This window comes from Dama dama, chromosome 7, assembly GCF_033118175.1.
Source record: "Dama dama isolate Ldn47 chromosome 7, ASM3311817v1, whole genome shotgun sequence".
In the NCBI taxonomy this organism is placed as follows: Eukaryota; Metazoa; Chordata; class Mammalia; order Artiodactyla; family Cervidae; genus Dama; species Dama dama.
Window position 1 is genome coordinate 51,039,851 of NC_083687.1, and position 13,998 is coordinate 51,053,848.

The window sequence follows — 13,998 nt, forward strand, 5'->3', positions numbered from 1 at the left end:
TTTCCACAGGAGAAGGAAGAAGTAGTCTTTGGAAATATGCCCAGAGGGTTCTGTTCTTCACAAAAGCCCTTCCGCAAGGAAACTTTCACCGGAGCCTCGCCTCCTTGGGAATAAGCAGAGCCTCACATTCCTGAAGGCAATGGCACCCCACTCCAGTCCTCTCGCCTGTAAAATCCCAGGGACGGAGGAGCCTGGTGGGCTGCAGTCCATGGGGTCGCGAAGAGTCGGACACGACTGGGCGACTTCACTTTCACTTTTCACTTTTATGCATTGGAGAAGGAAATGGCAACCCGCTCCAGTGTTCTTGCCTGGAGAATCCCAGGGACGGGGTCGCACAGAGTCGGACACGACTGAAGTGACTTAGCAGCAGCACCGTCCTGAGGGAGGTCAGGTACCCGGCTGCAGCCCCTCCTGGCCCCCGGTCTCACCTGAGTGGGGACGGGGGTGGAGTGGAGCACCTCATAGACCCGGGCACAGCCCCACTGGGAGGTCTAACACGTTTCACCACCACATCGAAGGGCACCGCGTCAAGCACAGGTGACAGTGGGAAGAACCGAGAGCCTTATCTAAGAGAAAAACTCTAGCAGAACCCGGAGAGCATGAGGGACGGGAAGACAAGGACACCGGGAGTTCCAGCCCCCCACACCTCCTGCTACAGCAGAGAACAAACACAGCTTAACTTCCAGCCATACAAACAAGCCTCTCACTAAAAGCATGTTTACTTATACCCAGGACATTGTGTCCCGTCTTGCAACAAAAAGTTACAAAGTGTACTACAAAGGGAAAAAACACAGCTTGAAAAGACAGAGCAAGCATCAGAACCAGACTCAGATATGGTGGAAACTGCAGCATTATTGGACCAGGAATTAAAATAACTATGATCAACATGCTAAGGGCCCTAATGGAGAAAGTGGATGACTTGAGAGAACTCGCTCAGTCGTGACTGACTCTGCAACCCCATGGACTATGCAGGCCAGAATACTGGAGTGGGTAGCTGTTCCTTTCTCCAGGGGAATCTTCCCAACCCAGGGATTGAACCCAGGTCTCCCGCACTCCAGGTGGATTCTTTACCAGCTAAGCCACAAGGGAAGCCCAAGAATACTGCAGTGGGTAGCTTATCCCTTCTCCAGGGGATCTTCCTGACCCAGGAATCAAACCAGGGTCTCCTACATTGCAGGTAGATTCTTCACCAACTGAGCTATCAGGGAAGCCCACTTGTGAGAACAGGTGGGTAATATAAGCAGAGATGGAAACCAAGAAAGAGTCCAAAGGAATGCCTGAAATAAAAAATAATGTAACTGTGAGACAACTACAAAAGGTGTAACATACAAATAATAGCACTACCAGAAGGAAAAGAGAAAGGAAGGGAAGAAATATTTGAAGTAATAATAGCTGAGAATTTCCCCCAATTAATGATAAGCACCAAACCACAGATCCAGGAATCTCAGAGAGCACTATGCAGGCAAATACAAAAAAAAAAAAAAAAAAAAAAAACCCTACACTAAGACATATTATATTCTAACTGCAGAAAAATCAGGGACAAAGAAAAGCTTGAAGAAAGCAGAGAAAATAAACACCTTCCCCCTAGAGGGACAGGGATAAAATTTAATCTGATGTCTCACAAATCATGTAAGCAAAATTGAAAAATCTCTTCAACTTAGAATCCAGTGAAATTATCCTTCAAAAGTGAAGGGACAAATACTTTCTCAGACAAACAGAAACCAAAGGAGACACCCCCCAGCCACAAGGACCGGCAGACTGAGTCAGTGCTCTGCATGGGCTGCACGTGGGCGCAGTCCCGGACTCACTGATGGCCTGAGCCTGACCAAGTGATGACCACCTGGGCTCCTGGGCCACAGGACAGCCCAGCCGGAGGGCTGCATCGTCCACGTGAAGCCCCCGCCCTCAGCCCTCCCACTCACAGCTGCATCCTTCCCCGGCCCGTGAGCTTGTGCCCTAAACCTCGGGCTCTGCAGCCTCCCAGGCTCAGGTTGTGGCCTCTGGTTGGTGACCCCATGTCTCTCGACAGTCCAGTCGTGGGGGAGATGAGACCGCCAGCCACGGTGGGCAGCACTCTTCAGAGCTCCTTGTGAGTCAGCGTGTCTGCAGGCCCCGAGTCCTTCTCTGCACACGCAGGACAGGGTCCTGATCCCAGACTCTACCCCCGACACCTGGAGGGAAACGGAGCTGTCCAGAGTGCTGGAATCGCTGAGCCTGGACGGAGCCCTGTTCAGCCCGAGGCGCTGTGCCCTCCAGGCCTGAGCCCACAAGGGCCAGAGCCCCAGCTTCAGGGGGAGCCTGATCCAGGCCCAACAGGAGGGCGGTGGCTCCTCTGCCCTCCTCACAAGCTGGAGAGCAGACGGGGAGCGAGGCCTTCGGGCTGACCACCTGCTGTCCGCTGCAAACCCACCTTAAACTGGACCAGCCCCTCCCCGGGACAGTCCTCTATTCACGTGCAAGTTCATTTATCCAAGGCGTTAATGTTTTGACTCCTGATGGAATGTTAGGATCTGGGTATGGAAATATGGGTAAGAAGTATTTGTTAAACAAATGTATTTATGGGGCAGCTACTGTGTGCTTGAATGGCATGAGAGCTGGAGATGTGAATAGAGTATGCCCCTTGTCCTCCAGGGGCAGTAAGTGGTTGGAGAGTCATTCACACGTATTTACTATGTGCCCAGAACCCAGCAAGTCATAAAGAAGCGTCTCTTTACTGTTAATCGGTGTGTGGTGCAGACAGGTGTAGATGCTGGGCCCTGGACACATGTCATGTTGTTCATATATTCAAGAGATCAGTCTGGATGCTGACTCTAGGAGGGCAAGACAGTCGGGAGGCTGGGACTGGCAGTGAGTAGAAAGAGAGGAAGGCAGTGGTTGTAGGCTGGAGACACTGGGGAGGGGCTACAGACCCATTTTGATGAAGTATTGTAGAGAAAAGCTGAAGTTTACACATACAGAAGTTACAGGGAGCCTTCAAAAGTTAATACAACATTTTAACCTAAATGGCTTGTTAGAAAAGCTTCATGTTGCTTTCACACGCAACAGTCACTTTGCAGAGCTTTGGAGTACCAGCCAAGGAGAGGTCCACCTCTGACATTACAGGTCTAAGAGCGGCCACTGCTACTGATATGTGTGGTGCCCATGAAGCGATGCCTTAAGCATCTCACATTCTAATACGGTATTTTTAAGTTGTATCTAAGTGCCTTGTTGTGATTTAGGAAATCGGTAGTTTTTTGATCAACTTGCTATTCCTTTGTCATTCTTCCTATTTAAAATAATAGAAAATTGGTGTCCCTTAGAATATTTGCAGAGAAAATCTGACATTTGAGGCACAGAAGTAATGATTAAAAACTGTCCAGTCTGTCTTAGTTTTAAATTAGATTTACACATGTGACTGGCGTGGGTTGCCATTTCCTCCTTTAGGGGATAGAACCCTCATCTCTCGTGTCTCCTGCATTGCTAGGAGGATTCTTTCCCACGAGCACCACTTGGGAAGCCCAGACTTACACATCTTCTAAATTGGCTTAGTGGTAAAGAATCCGTCTACAATTCAAGATATGTGGGTTCGATCTCTGAGTCAGGAAGATCCCCTGGAGAAGGCAATGGCTACCCACTCCAGTATTCTTGACTGGGAAATCCCACGGACAGAGGAGCCTGGCAGGCTACAGTCCATGGGGTCACAAGAGAGTTGGACACGACTGAGTACACACGCATCCATGCATCTTCTAAATTATTTAACTTCTGTTCTTCCAAATTTTATAGTAAAATTGATGCTCAACAAAGTTGTGCCACAAATATTGTTGTTTTGCATCCTCTCTGCATAGAATTGGGCTGTGCAGACTCCAGTTTGAGAAGTGTGTAGTAGGACAGTACTTGGAATTGGTCAGAAAGATTAGATGGAAAAACGAATTATCACTATAACTTCCAATAGCAACAAATTATTAAAAGCGGTTCCAAAAGGCTATTTTTCTTTCTTTCTTTTTTTTTTTTTTTTGGTTGCGCCGGCTTGTGGGATCTTCATTTCCCCAACCAGGGATTGAACCCCGGCTCCAGCACTGTAAGCACCGAATACAAACCCCTAGGATGGCTAGAGCATTCCCCAAAAGGATATTTTTAAAAGGATCTTAAAAGTGGTTCCGAAGGAGTCCTATTGAAAGTATTAAACAGAAACCTCCTTGACAGTTTGGAAAAGGGCAACCTGGGGCCCAGAGGAGGGAGTCTGGCCATAGAATTCACTCCGGGCAGCGCGCCTTTCCAGTATTCATCAGAGAGCTTCGGCTGAGGTTCCGGAGGCCTAGCCCCGCCCCCGGAGCTAGCCCCGCCCCTACCCGGGCCGCCTCCGCACGTGCGCCCTGTGTTCACTGCGCACGCCCGCGGGAAGGGGGCGGGGCCGTCCGAGCCGGCAGGGTCTGCGCGGGGAGAGCATGGCCACGCTGCGCCGGCTGCGAGAGGTGCCCCGGCACCTGCTGGTCTGCGAGAAGTCCAACTTCGGCCATGACAAGTCGCGCCACCGGCATCTCGTGGAGACGCACTATCACAATTACAGGGTGAGTCCTGGCCCTGGGTCCGCGAATCGCGCACCCTCCCTCCCGCGGGCGCCGGAGGCTGAGGGAGAGCCGGGCTTTGCTCCGGGGGCCCGCCTTCGTCGCGCGGAGGGGCGGGGCCCTCGCTCGGCATGCTGGGAGCTGTAGTCTCCGTGGCTCCAGGCTCGTGTGTTGACTCTCTTCAGGACCACAAGCCCCAGGGTGCACCGGTGCGGGGGCGGTGCCCCGACGTCGGAGGGCGGGGCAGGGTTCATTGGCTCTCTGGTTGGCCCCGCCCCAGGCGTGCTGCGTCCTGGGGGCGGTGCCGGGAGATGGGGCGGGGCCAGGATGGGCGGGGCGGCCGTCCTGCTTCCCCGCCGCTGGCTTCCTGCGCCCGCCACGCGCCCGCGTGTCTCTCCGGAGCGTCGAGCCCGGTCCCGCCCGGGAGCTGCTTGCTGCTCTGAATCGCTCACGGGCGTTGGTTTGATCCCTGAGGTCTTCCTTCTGTCCGCTGCCTTCCGCTTTGTCCAGCCAGAGCTCCAGGGCGGTATTTGGGCACCTTTTGGCAGAAATTCGCCTCGGTGGCCTTGCACATAGCGATGTTTGCTGGTGTTTTCTGGAAGCGTCGCCCGCCCCGGGGCCCTTTTCGCGGCTGTGGCGGCTGAGACGTCAGTGGGGTTAGTTACTGGACCTGCTGAGAGGAGGAGACACCCCCGATTCCCGGGCGGTGTCTGCTGGGAAGGCTTCACCGACCCGTGCAAGTGGGGAGGACTCCAGACTAGAACTTAAAATGGAAGTCCGTGAAGCCTCCCACACTTTTAAGTTGATCAGCCTAATCTCAACTCAGGCCTCACTGGCCAGTGTCTCAGACACAAGTGGCGACCCCGGTCCCTCGGGGACAGTGGTGTCCCCGCTTTGGGAGAGTGGCCTTTTTCAAGGTGTGGAGCAGCCGGGCACCGCTTGAAACCTGTCAGGTTGAACGTCTCTGCTCTGGGTGGAGAGCTCATCACAGACAGACGTCTGGGAGGTGCACAGTGTCTGCCCCGGCCCACGTGCAGAGCTTTTCTGTCAGGACAGTGGGAACACCCAGTGTCCCTAAATTCCTTACACCCTAAGGGACAGTTCCTCTGATTCCAGCCTGGTACCAGGATACACAGATCTGGGGATATTCACTTGTACTTGTTGAGTCCCTAAGTCGTGTCTGACTCTGTGACCCCATGGACTATAGCCCATCAGGCTCCTTCTGTCCATGGGATTTTCTAGGCAAGAATACTGGAGTGGGTTGCCATTTACTTTTCCAGGGGATCTTCCTGACCCACGGATTGAACCCACGTCTCTTGCATTGGCAGGCAGATTCTTTACCACTGAGACACCAGGGAAGCCATCATTTGTACTCTGTTTCCCTAAAAATTAATTAATGTAGTGACAGGAACAGGACATCAAATATATTGCTTATTTTCAAAAGATAAAACTCAAGCAAGAGTTTCCCATTAAAATTATTTTTTTCATTCAATTTTCCTGTACTGTACACTTGAATTCAGAAATGGAAAACTCGAATTGTTGAATTTCTCTTTTCCTGAGATTAGTAAATTAATTTCAGAGTTTTGTTGAGAACTGTGGAGGAATGGTTAGTAGCCTTAATTATGTTGTTGCATCACTAAATCCTGGGTGTTGATCTGCATGAAAATAAAACTTGTTTAAACCTATAATGGAGTATAATCTGCAAAAATACTGAATTACATGCTATACACATGGAACTAGTATAATAATGTAAGTCAACCATGTTTCTATTGTTAATTAAAAAAATACGTTTCTTATATTGTATATTCCAATAGGTTTCCTTTCTGATTCCTGAATGTGGGATGCTATCAAAAGAACTGAAAGATCTGGTCATGGAATTCGGACCCTATTACTTTGTGAAGGATTTACCTCTTTATGAGTTAATCACACACGAATTCATCAATACTTTTGTCAAGAAAGGTGAGAAAAACCATGTAGTGTCTGTGAACGTGGTGGGATGCGGAAGGTCAGGGAGGTCACATCGCAATTCCAGGGCTCCTGCCTTGTTCGAATCAGACCGATGGAGCTCGTCTGCGAGGTCAGGCGTGTGCAGCCCGCCCTCCGCCCCTCAGCAGCTCAGCCTGCTCTGTGCGCCCTCTGGTTGGGTTTCTGATTCCAGGGGTCCACACGCATCCCGTGGGGGTGTTGTCACACACGGCTCGTGGAGAGAAGCTTTGCGGCGCTGTGTTCAGATGCTGTGCGTGGCTGCAAGGAGCACTGTGCTCCACGCAGCGCCCACAACAGCCGTCTCAGCACGAGGGTCTCCTGATGCGGCCACACTGCCTTCTGCAGGGCCAGGTGCTGACGGGGGCCCCGCGTCTTCTGCTTGGACCCTGCGGCCCTCAGTCCAGCTGTGTCTGCTGGGTTGACTGGCTTGTTCCAGTTACTTTCTGGGAGCCACTCGTTTGAAACCATTCCAGTGTGTTTAAGGATCCATCCCCACTGCAGGCATCACTGCACAGGAGCCACTGGCCTCTTGTCTTTGGTCTCACTGACATGATTCCTTTCGTCAGTTTTGAAACTAGATACTGAGGAGTTCCCTGGCGGTCCAGTGGTTAGGACTCCAGGCTTTCACTGCCCAAGGCCTGGATTCAATCCTTGGTCAGGGAACTAGGATGACACAAACTATGTGGTGCAGCCAAAAAAAAAAAAGTTCGATGCTCTAATTGCTAATAATGGAGGCCCTGGGCATGGCAGGCACTTTTCCATGGGTGACTCGATGTAACCCCAGCAGAACACCGTGAAGTGGGCCTGCAGCCCCATTTTACAGGTGAGGAAATTGAGGTTCAGGGAGATCGAGCAGCTCTCTCGACTTCACATAAGTTCTTGGCAGGTTTGAGTCTTCGACCTCGCTGGTGTGTGCCTCACCTGCTCTTCCACTCTGCGCCTCTCTGCAGCGTCCGCAGAGGTGCACGCGTTTGCCGCGCGGTGGTAGTCGGCTTGCACGGACAGGCCTTGGGTGGGGATGTGGACGAGCTGGGCCTGGCCTTGCATGTCTTCCACCTTCACCATGGTCGGTTTAGGGTTACTGAGTGAGCGGAACCCATAACCCGGAAGATGGTTATCATGTCAAACTCATCCACTGACTTTTTGCAGGTGTGGTTTTTTTTTTCCCTTTATTTCTCCTCTGGGCTGTCTTTCAGGTTCATGCTATGCGCTGACATACAACACAAATATTGATGAGGATAATACTGTTGCCCTGCTGCCAAATGGTAAGCACACTCATTTTTCCTTTGTTCTTAAGGAAATGCATACTGTGAAAAAGAAAAAGTCAAATCATACAGGTGTGAGTAAAGTGACGGTCCACCCTTTCATCCAGCTCCCCCCAAACTCATTCCCATTCTTAGCAGGCACTCTTATTAGCAGGTAGGTGTTTATTCTTCTAGACATGTTCTATGAATTTAAAATCACACATACAGGTTGTTCTTTTTTTAAAAAAAAGACATATATTATGTCACACTCTATTGTTTCTCAATTTTCTTTTTTCCCGAAGCTCTATATCCTAGACATCTTTCCATATCAGTGCATACAGTTTTAATTTACTATATTTAATGTCTTGAAAATATCCCAAAGGAGTGTACCAAAATTTGTTTATTCTTTCTTTAATAAAAAGTTAGATAATTTCTAGTTTAACTGTAATAAATACTGTGTTTGTACATGTAATTGTAAATAATACTCTTGTTTATAAGTAAGATATATATGGGTAAATAATATATATACTTGTATTATAAAAAGATCTTTATGTGCACTGGTATTTAACTGCTCAATTTGCCTTGCTTTCTCTTAGAGTAACGTGTTATATTTTTATTTTATTTTTTAACACTGAAAACATGAGAACACGTTATATATTTAATGTCTCTTTATGGGTATTATTATTTGATTTATAGGGAAATTAATTTTATCACTGGATAAAGACACTTATGAAGAAACTGGACTTCAGGGTCGTCCGTCTCAGTATTCTGGCAGGAAGACCATGAGATTCAGTAAGTATGGGCTCTCTCCATCAGTTTCTCACAAAAGGTAGCAGTCAATTCAGATTTACACCTTTGAACTGCTTCTCTTCTCTGTGTAGAAGCAGTGTGGCTTTGTCTGTCTGTAAAATTCCTTATCAGAGAGAACGAGATCCTGCTATGCAGCCAGGTGATTTTAGCAACTGCATCTCATGAAGGTTGTAGACTTGGACCTGGTCTGTTAGATACGTATGTTTTGGGTCGCAAGTTCAAAGTAATGAACCCAGCTTGTCCTTTTTTTAAATCTTGCATTGAGGCGTGGTTGATATGCAGGGTTGTGTTAATTACTGCGGTACAGCGGAGTAACTCGGTTATACACGTATACACGTTGCTTTCCGTGTTCTTTTCCGTGATGGTTTATCACAGGATATTGACTGTAGTTGCCTGTGCTATACAGTAGGCCTTGTTGTTTACCCATTCTACATATACAGATTTTTATCTGCTCCAACTTGGTCTTAGTAAAGAATTTCCTTGAATATCCCCAAGTGTTACGATCCTGGTAGAAATTCACCCATGCCTGAGGAGGTGTAGCTCTGCTGACGGTCTGCTTGAAAGTCAGTGGTCGTGGCTGCCACCGGCACACCTTGATTAGAGATGATCTCTGCCCGTGGTCTTTGACTGGGAAAGTGTGAATTTTAAACACCTGTTGTAATTAGCTCAATTCCTGAAATGCCCATCAAAAGCAGAGTTTTGATTTGGTAAACCAAAGGGACGGCAAGGAAGACAAAGTGACTTTTTTCATCCATGAATTTTCTAGAACTCCTGATGTTTGTAATCCAGCATGTATTGCATAGCACAAGCTGTGTGTGTATGAATGAACTATTTACTCCTCTCCATTTTTTAAAGTTGTTTCCATTGATCTGATGGATTTGTCCTCTAACCTGGAGTCTAAGAAGTATAAAAGAGTGTCTTGGGCCTTCAGAGAAAAGAAGCTGTTGAAGTTTGATTTCCTTTTGGCGTGGCATCAAACAGGTATGAAAAATAAATTGTGTAATAACGATAGAGTGGTGCTGAAATCTAGCTGTTAGTTGCAGGGGCGTAGTGAGGATGGTGTGGTGATTCAGCCCACTGGTGAGGGATGCTGCTTACCTACATGGATATAGGTGTCCGCCTCCTCCTTGCCACCCACAGACCATAGCCCGCCAGGCTGCTCTTTCCATGGAATTCTCCAGGCCGGAACACTGGAGTGGGTAGCCATTCCCTTCTCCAGGGGATCTTCCTGACCCAGGGATAGAACCTAAGTTTCCCTCGTTGAAGATTTTTTACTGTCTGAGCCAGCAGGGAAACCCTTACGTTACTTAAGTTTTACCAAAAAAAAGTAAAAGTAGTGCTCAGCATGTGTCTTGCTGCAAGCTTCTATGGAGGTGGAGGGCACCCCAGGAGTGAGAGGGCACCCCCACGCTCCCTCCCCAGAACTGCACTCAGCATCTTAGCCCCATGCCGTCAAGAGCTCCAGCTGGGTCTGTGGGCATCTGTGCTTTATCTTGATGTATATCACGCATCTGTTAGCAAGGTGTGTCTTAAGGTGTTGCTTCTTCACTTTGTGCCATTTCAACCTAACCGAAGGTTTGGTAGGGAAACTACTTTGGGACAGCAGGGAGCCTGTAGGCTTTGTTACGGAAGCTGCTCGGTCCCCCGGCATCCGCGTAGTTCAGGATCATCCAGCCGTCTGCCTCCGTCTCCCCAGGTTACGCGTCCATCCAGGGCTCTCGAGGATGGTCTCGTAGCAGCTGACCTTTCCCCTTGCTCTCCTTCCTTCCTCCGGCTCAGCTCCGGCAGCCTTGGCCAGAATGTTTTAAAATAACAATTCTAGTGATGTACAAAGTGCTTCTTCATCGTTGCAGGGTCAGAATCAGGCATGTCATTAAATGTCAGATTAAGTTTGTTGTAACTTCTATGTGATTGGAACAATACATTGTTCACCATACATTCTGATCTGTTTACAACCACCATGTACCTCAGTCCTTTTCGAAGTGTTGTCTTTGGTCCAGACCAGGGTTATAAGGCATCAGAGCCTGTAGTTACCGTGCTGCGGTTCTTTCTCGGAGAAGAGGGGAGCCCTGGGTCCGTTTTGGAAGCAGGCCCCTGTCTGCCCTTCCTGGAAGGTCATGTCCCCGGGTCCAGCAGGGCTGCCCGCGTGAACCGGCGTCTGCAGCACCTCGGTGCAACTTGTGTGTGGTGTGGCCCCGGGGCCGAGAGCCTGGCATCTCAGTGGCCTGGGGTCTGTGGAGGGCCTCCTGTGCCTTGGGTTCTGGAGAGCTCTGTGTTCTAAGGCTCCTGGGTATTTCAGGGGCTTGTTGGGACCTGTGAAACGTCTGAGGTTTTGGCCCTGCTTGCAAACTACGAAGTCAGCCCGTACCGTCTCTTGGGTACTGGCAGGAGACCCGAGACGCCTGGGTCAGCGGCAGAGGACCAGCTTACTCCCAGCAGTCGCAGCGGCCAGGGCATCAGCGTCGGCACCAGTTCACAGGTCCTGGTTCCTGCAGGGGGCCGCTCAGGCCAGGGACGCTGGTGCAGGTGGGGGCAGCCTTACCCAAGGGCAGCCTGGAGCCTCAGCAGCGCAGACCTTTCATCCTCGGCAGTGAGCCTGCTGATCTCTGCCCTGGAGGGAGGGAAGCGGGACGGAGGTATTCTTTGTAATACTCTGGAGTGTTAGCAAGCCTGCCCCCTGCTCCAGGGGGTCGCAGTCTCCGTCTTCCAAGGCCACCGGAAGATCCTTCAGGGCCCACTGGATCTTCCTGGCTTTCGAAGACAAGCTGGACTGAGGTTCTGCCATTCAGCGCTCCTCCTCTGTTTCCTTCTTCAAGAGTGTGCAGATACGCTCCTTTCTCTGTGTGTAGAGTTCACTAATTTTATTGACGCGTAAGCAATGCTTTGGGTTTTACTTACTAGCTTAAAAGTTGCTTAGTGAAGCAGATGATGAGAGTAGTGTGGGTTGCATCTGAAAGCATTCAGATTTTCCAGGAAGACGAATGTTGACATAACTTTGGCTCTAGGAGCTGGAAGCAACTTAAATGGTTTTACTTTGAATAAAGCTTTGTACAGCGCCCCCCTGGTCTGACTTCACCCCTCCCTGCTTCCTGAAACCCTCAGGCAGAAACGGGGTGGGCTCACGGACTTGCTGAGGGTGTTCACACTCTTGAAGCAGCCTTATTTGGTGTCTCTGAAGGTGCAGAAGGATCCATGATGATGTCATACTTTTCCGGTTACGGAATTCAGGAGCATCAGCCAAAAATAGCGCTGAGCACGACGCGGGACCTGCGGTGCCCGGTGCTGCAGAGTGGCTGGCTCGGGGGCGAGCCGGAGGTGGCCTGCAGCGCCCGCGAGCTCTTCGCCTGGCTGGGCGCCGTCTTCAGTCACGCAGACCTGTGCGTACCAGGGCTCCCGGGTCCCGGCGGGCGGGGGCTGGCTTCTCGTTTCTAACGGGTTTACTATTCCCAAAGTGGTGGATACAGAGGCGTTTTCTTTCTTTTTTTTCTTATAGAAACAATGAGCCTTATAATTTCGTGTCAACCTACTGCTGTCCTCAGCCAAACACCGTGGTGGCCCAGGCGTCCTTGTGCACCGTCACGGGGTTCATCCTCCCGGAGAGGATATGTGTCCTGTTGGAACGGCTGTGGTGAGAACGCCTTTTTGCTCGTTCTGTCTTGCTGTCTGCACCTCCGTGTTGTTTTGGGGGCAACGCTCGGGATGCAGGGCCCACAGCACCCCCGCACACGTGTCCCTTTTCCCCTCTTGCGTGGGTTCCCATGCAGTAACATCATCATCTTACATGACGTAATTAGTTCTCCCTGGCAATGTTGCCGCATCCTTGTCCTTTTGGAAGGAGAGCAAAGTGAACTGGGCTTCTTGAGAACAAACTGCTTGCTCTTCTTGCCCTGCCTTGTCCGTTTCAGCACAGCCAGAGTTACAGGATCACCTAAGAAGACAGCGGAGCTCCATGGAACACATTCTGACCTGTTTTACATGTTAGAGTTCTGCAATGCTTCACTTTTTGAAATGGGTGGGAAGAGGAGTTGACCACCTCTGAATCCACATCGTGTCTAAGATCCAGCCTAGCGCTAACATCCGAGAGCCCCGGACACGAGTGACATGCCCCGGGCTGTGTAGTGTAAAGCAGGGAGGCGTTATGTAAACACGGCGTCAGGCCACCCCGGTCCCGTTCTGAGAAGACTCTAGAGTGAGTCTGGCACCTTCGAAGTCGTCACTTGGAAAATGTCAAAGCTGTAACTGTTGAGGTTTTTCCTTTTTAAATCCAGCATCCCTCTTTCACATTTATTGCTTTGTGCTTTGATTTTCCTCAGTAAGAAGGTTGCAGTTTCAAAATTTTGATGAATTTTAAAAGAGAAACCCGATATTCTGCAGTGTTTGAGTTCACAGAACCCCTGAAAGCAGGACTCTTAAAGGGGGGAAAGTGCTCTTAACACAGTTTGTGGAGGTTTCCTTTGTTCTTTGAATCGCATGTGCTTCCACAGTAAGGTAGGAACCAGTGAGGTTTGTCCTGTGTGTTGCATAGTGATGAGCCTTTACTGAATTCACAGCGTAGCACCGGGAGTTGAATTTGTCTTCTAATTTTTATGAATAAAAGCTTAGGTGGAAGCTTCATAGGAGCATCAGAAATACCACTTAATCCTGAATAGCAAACAAGAAGATAAATGTGACCATCCCTGGGTCTCCCTGTTTGTTAAGAAGTGTCTGTCTTTTTCAGTCGCTACTTTGACGAACCAAAGTTGGCCCCGTGGGTGACGCTGTCCGTTCAAGGCTTTGCAGACAGCCCTGTTTCCTGGAGAGAAAATGAACACGGTTTTCAGAAAGGAGGAGAACATTTATACAACTTTGTGATCTTTAACAATCGGGACTACTGGCTTCAGATGGCTGTGGGGGCAAATGACGACTGTCCACCGTGATAAGCACGGAATTTAAAATCACGTTCATTAATGTTTGTCTGTCATCCTTCGTGGCGGCGTGAGGACTGTGTTCACTCAGACTTGGATGACGTTGCTCAGATCAGTGCCCCCAGCATCTGCTCTGGACTCGGGCCCTCCTCTGCCCGCAGCCGGGCTTGCTGTCTGGCAGAGGCGCGTAGCTGGTGTCTCCTTGTCCGCGTGAGCCCGTGGGTGGGCGACTGCTGGGGACTCAGGCCAGGATGGCCAGGGACCCGGGGTTTGGGACCGTTGGGTAAGATGCACGCTGTGACTGTCACTTTTTCACATCATAATAAGAGACAACCCTTACATCACACTTCGCAGAGCCAGTTCCTGCCTTAAGTGCTGTTCCTGTGTTACCTCGCCTGGGTCTCTCATCAGTCCTCTGAGGGAGCATAAGCCACTGAAGTCAGCCTGCTTGTGGGTTCAGGAATGGGCCTCAGGCCAGCTGGTTCCTGCTTCTGGGTCAGGAGGGAAGTT

General features: G+C 50.0%; 1 protein-coding gene across 3 annotated transcripts; it reads left to right on the plus strand.

Annotated features, from left to right (window-relative positions):
• The first annotated feature begins 4,389 nt into the window (after positions 1-4,389).
• Positions 4,390-13,527, plus strand: RPP40 (ribonuclease P/MRP subunit p40). Of its 3 annotated transcripts, none has more exons than XM_061147706.1 (8): positions 4,390-4,547; positions 6,359-6,503; positions 7,727-7,795; positions 8,471-8,566; positions 9,440-9,565; positions 11,763-11,961; positions 12,078-12,212; positions 13,302-13,527. In XM_061147706.1, the coding sequence occupies exons 1-8, from the start codon at positions 4,425-4,427 to the stop codon at positions 13,498-13,500; spliced, it is 1,092 nt and encodes a 363-aa protein (XP_061003689.1). In that variant the 5' UTR covers positions 4,390-4,424; the 3' UTR covers positions 13,501-13,527. The 3 variants fall into 3 exon arrangements, with proteins under 3 accessions (XP_061003689.1, XP_061003691.1, XP_061003690.1); XM_061147708.1 differs by lacking the exon at positions 4,390-4,547 and adding an exon at positions 4,904-5,018; XM_061147707.1 differs by lacking the exon at positions 4,390-4,547 and adding an exon at positions 5,025-5,200.
• The last annotated feature ends 471 nt before the right edge of the window (positions 13,528-13,998 follow it).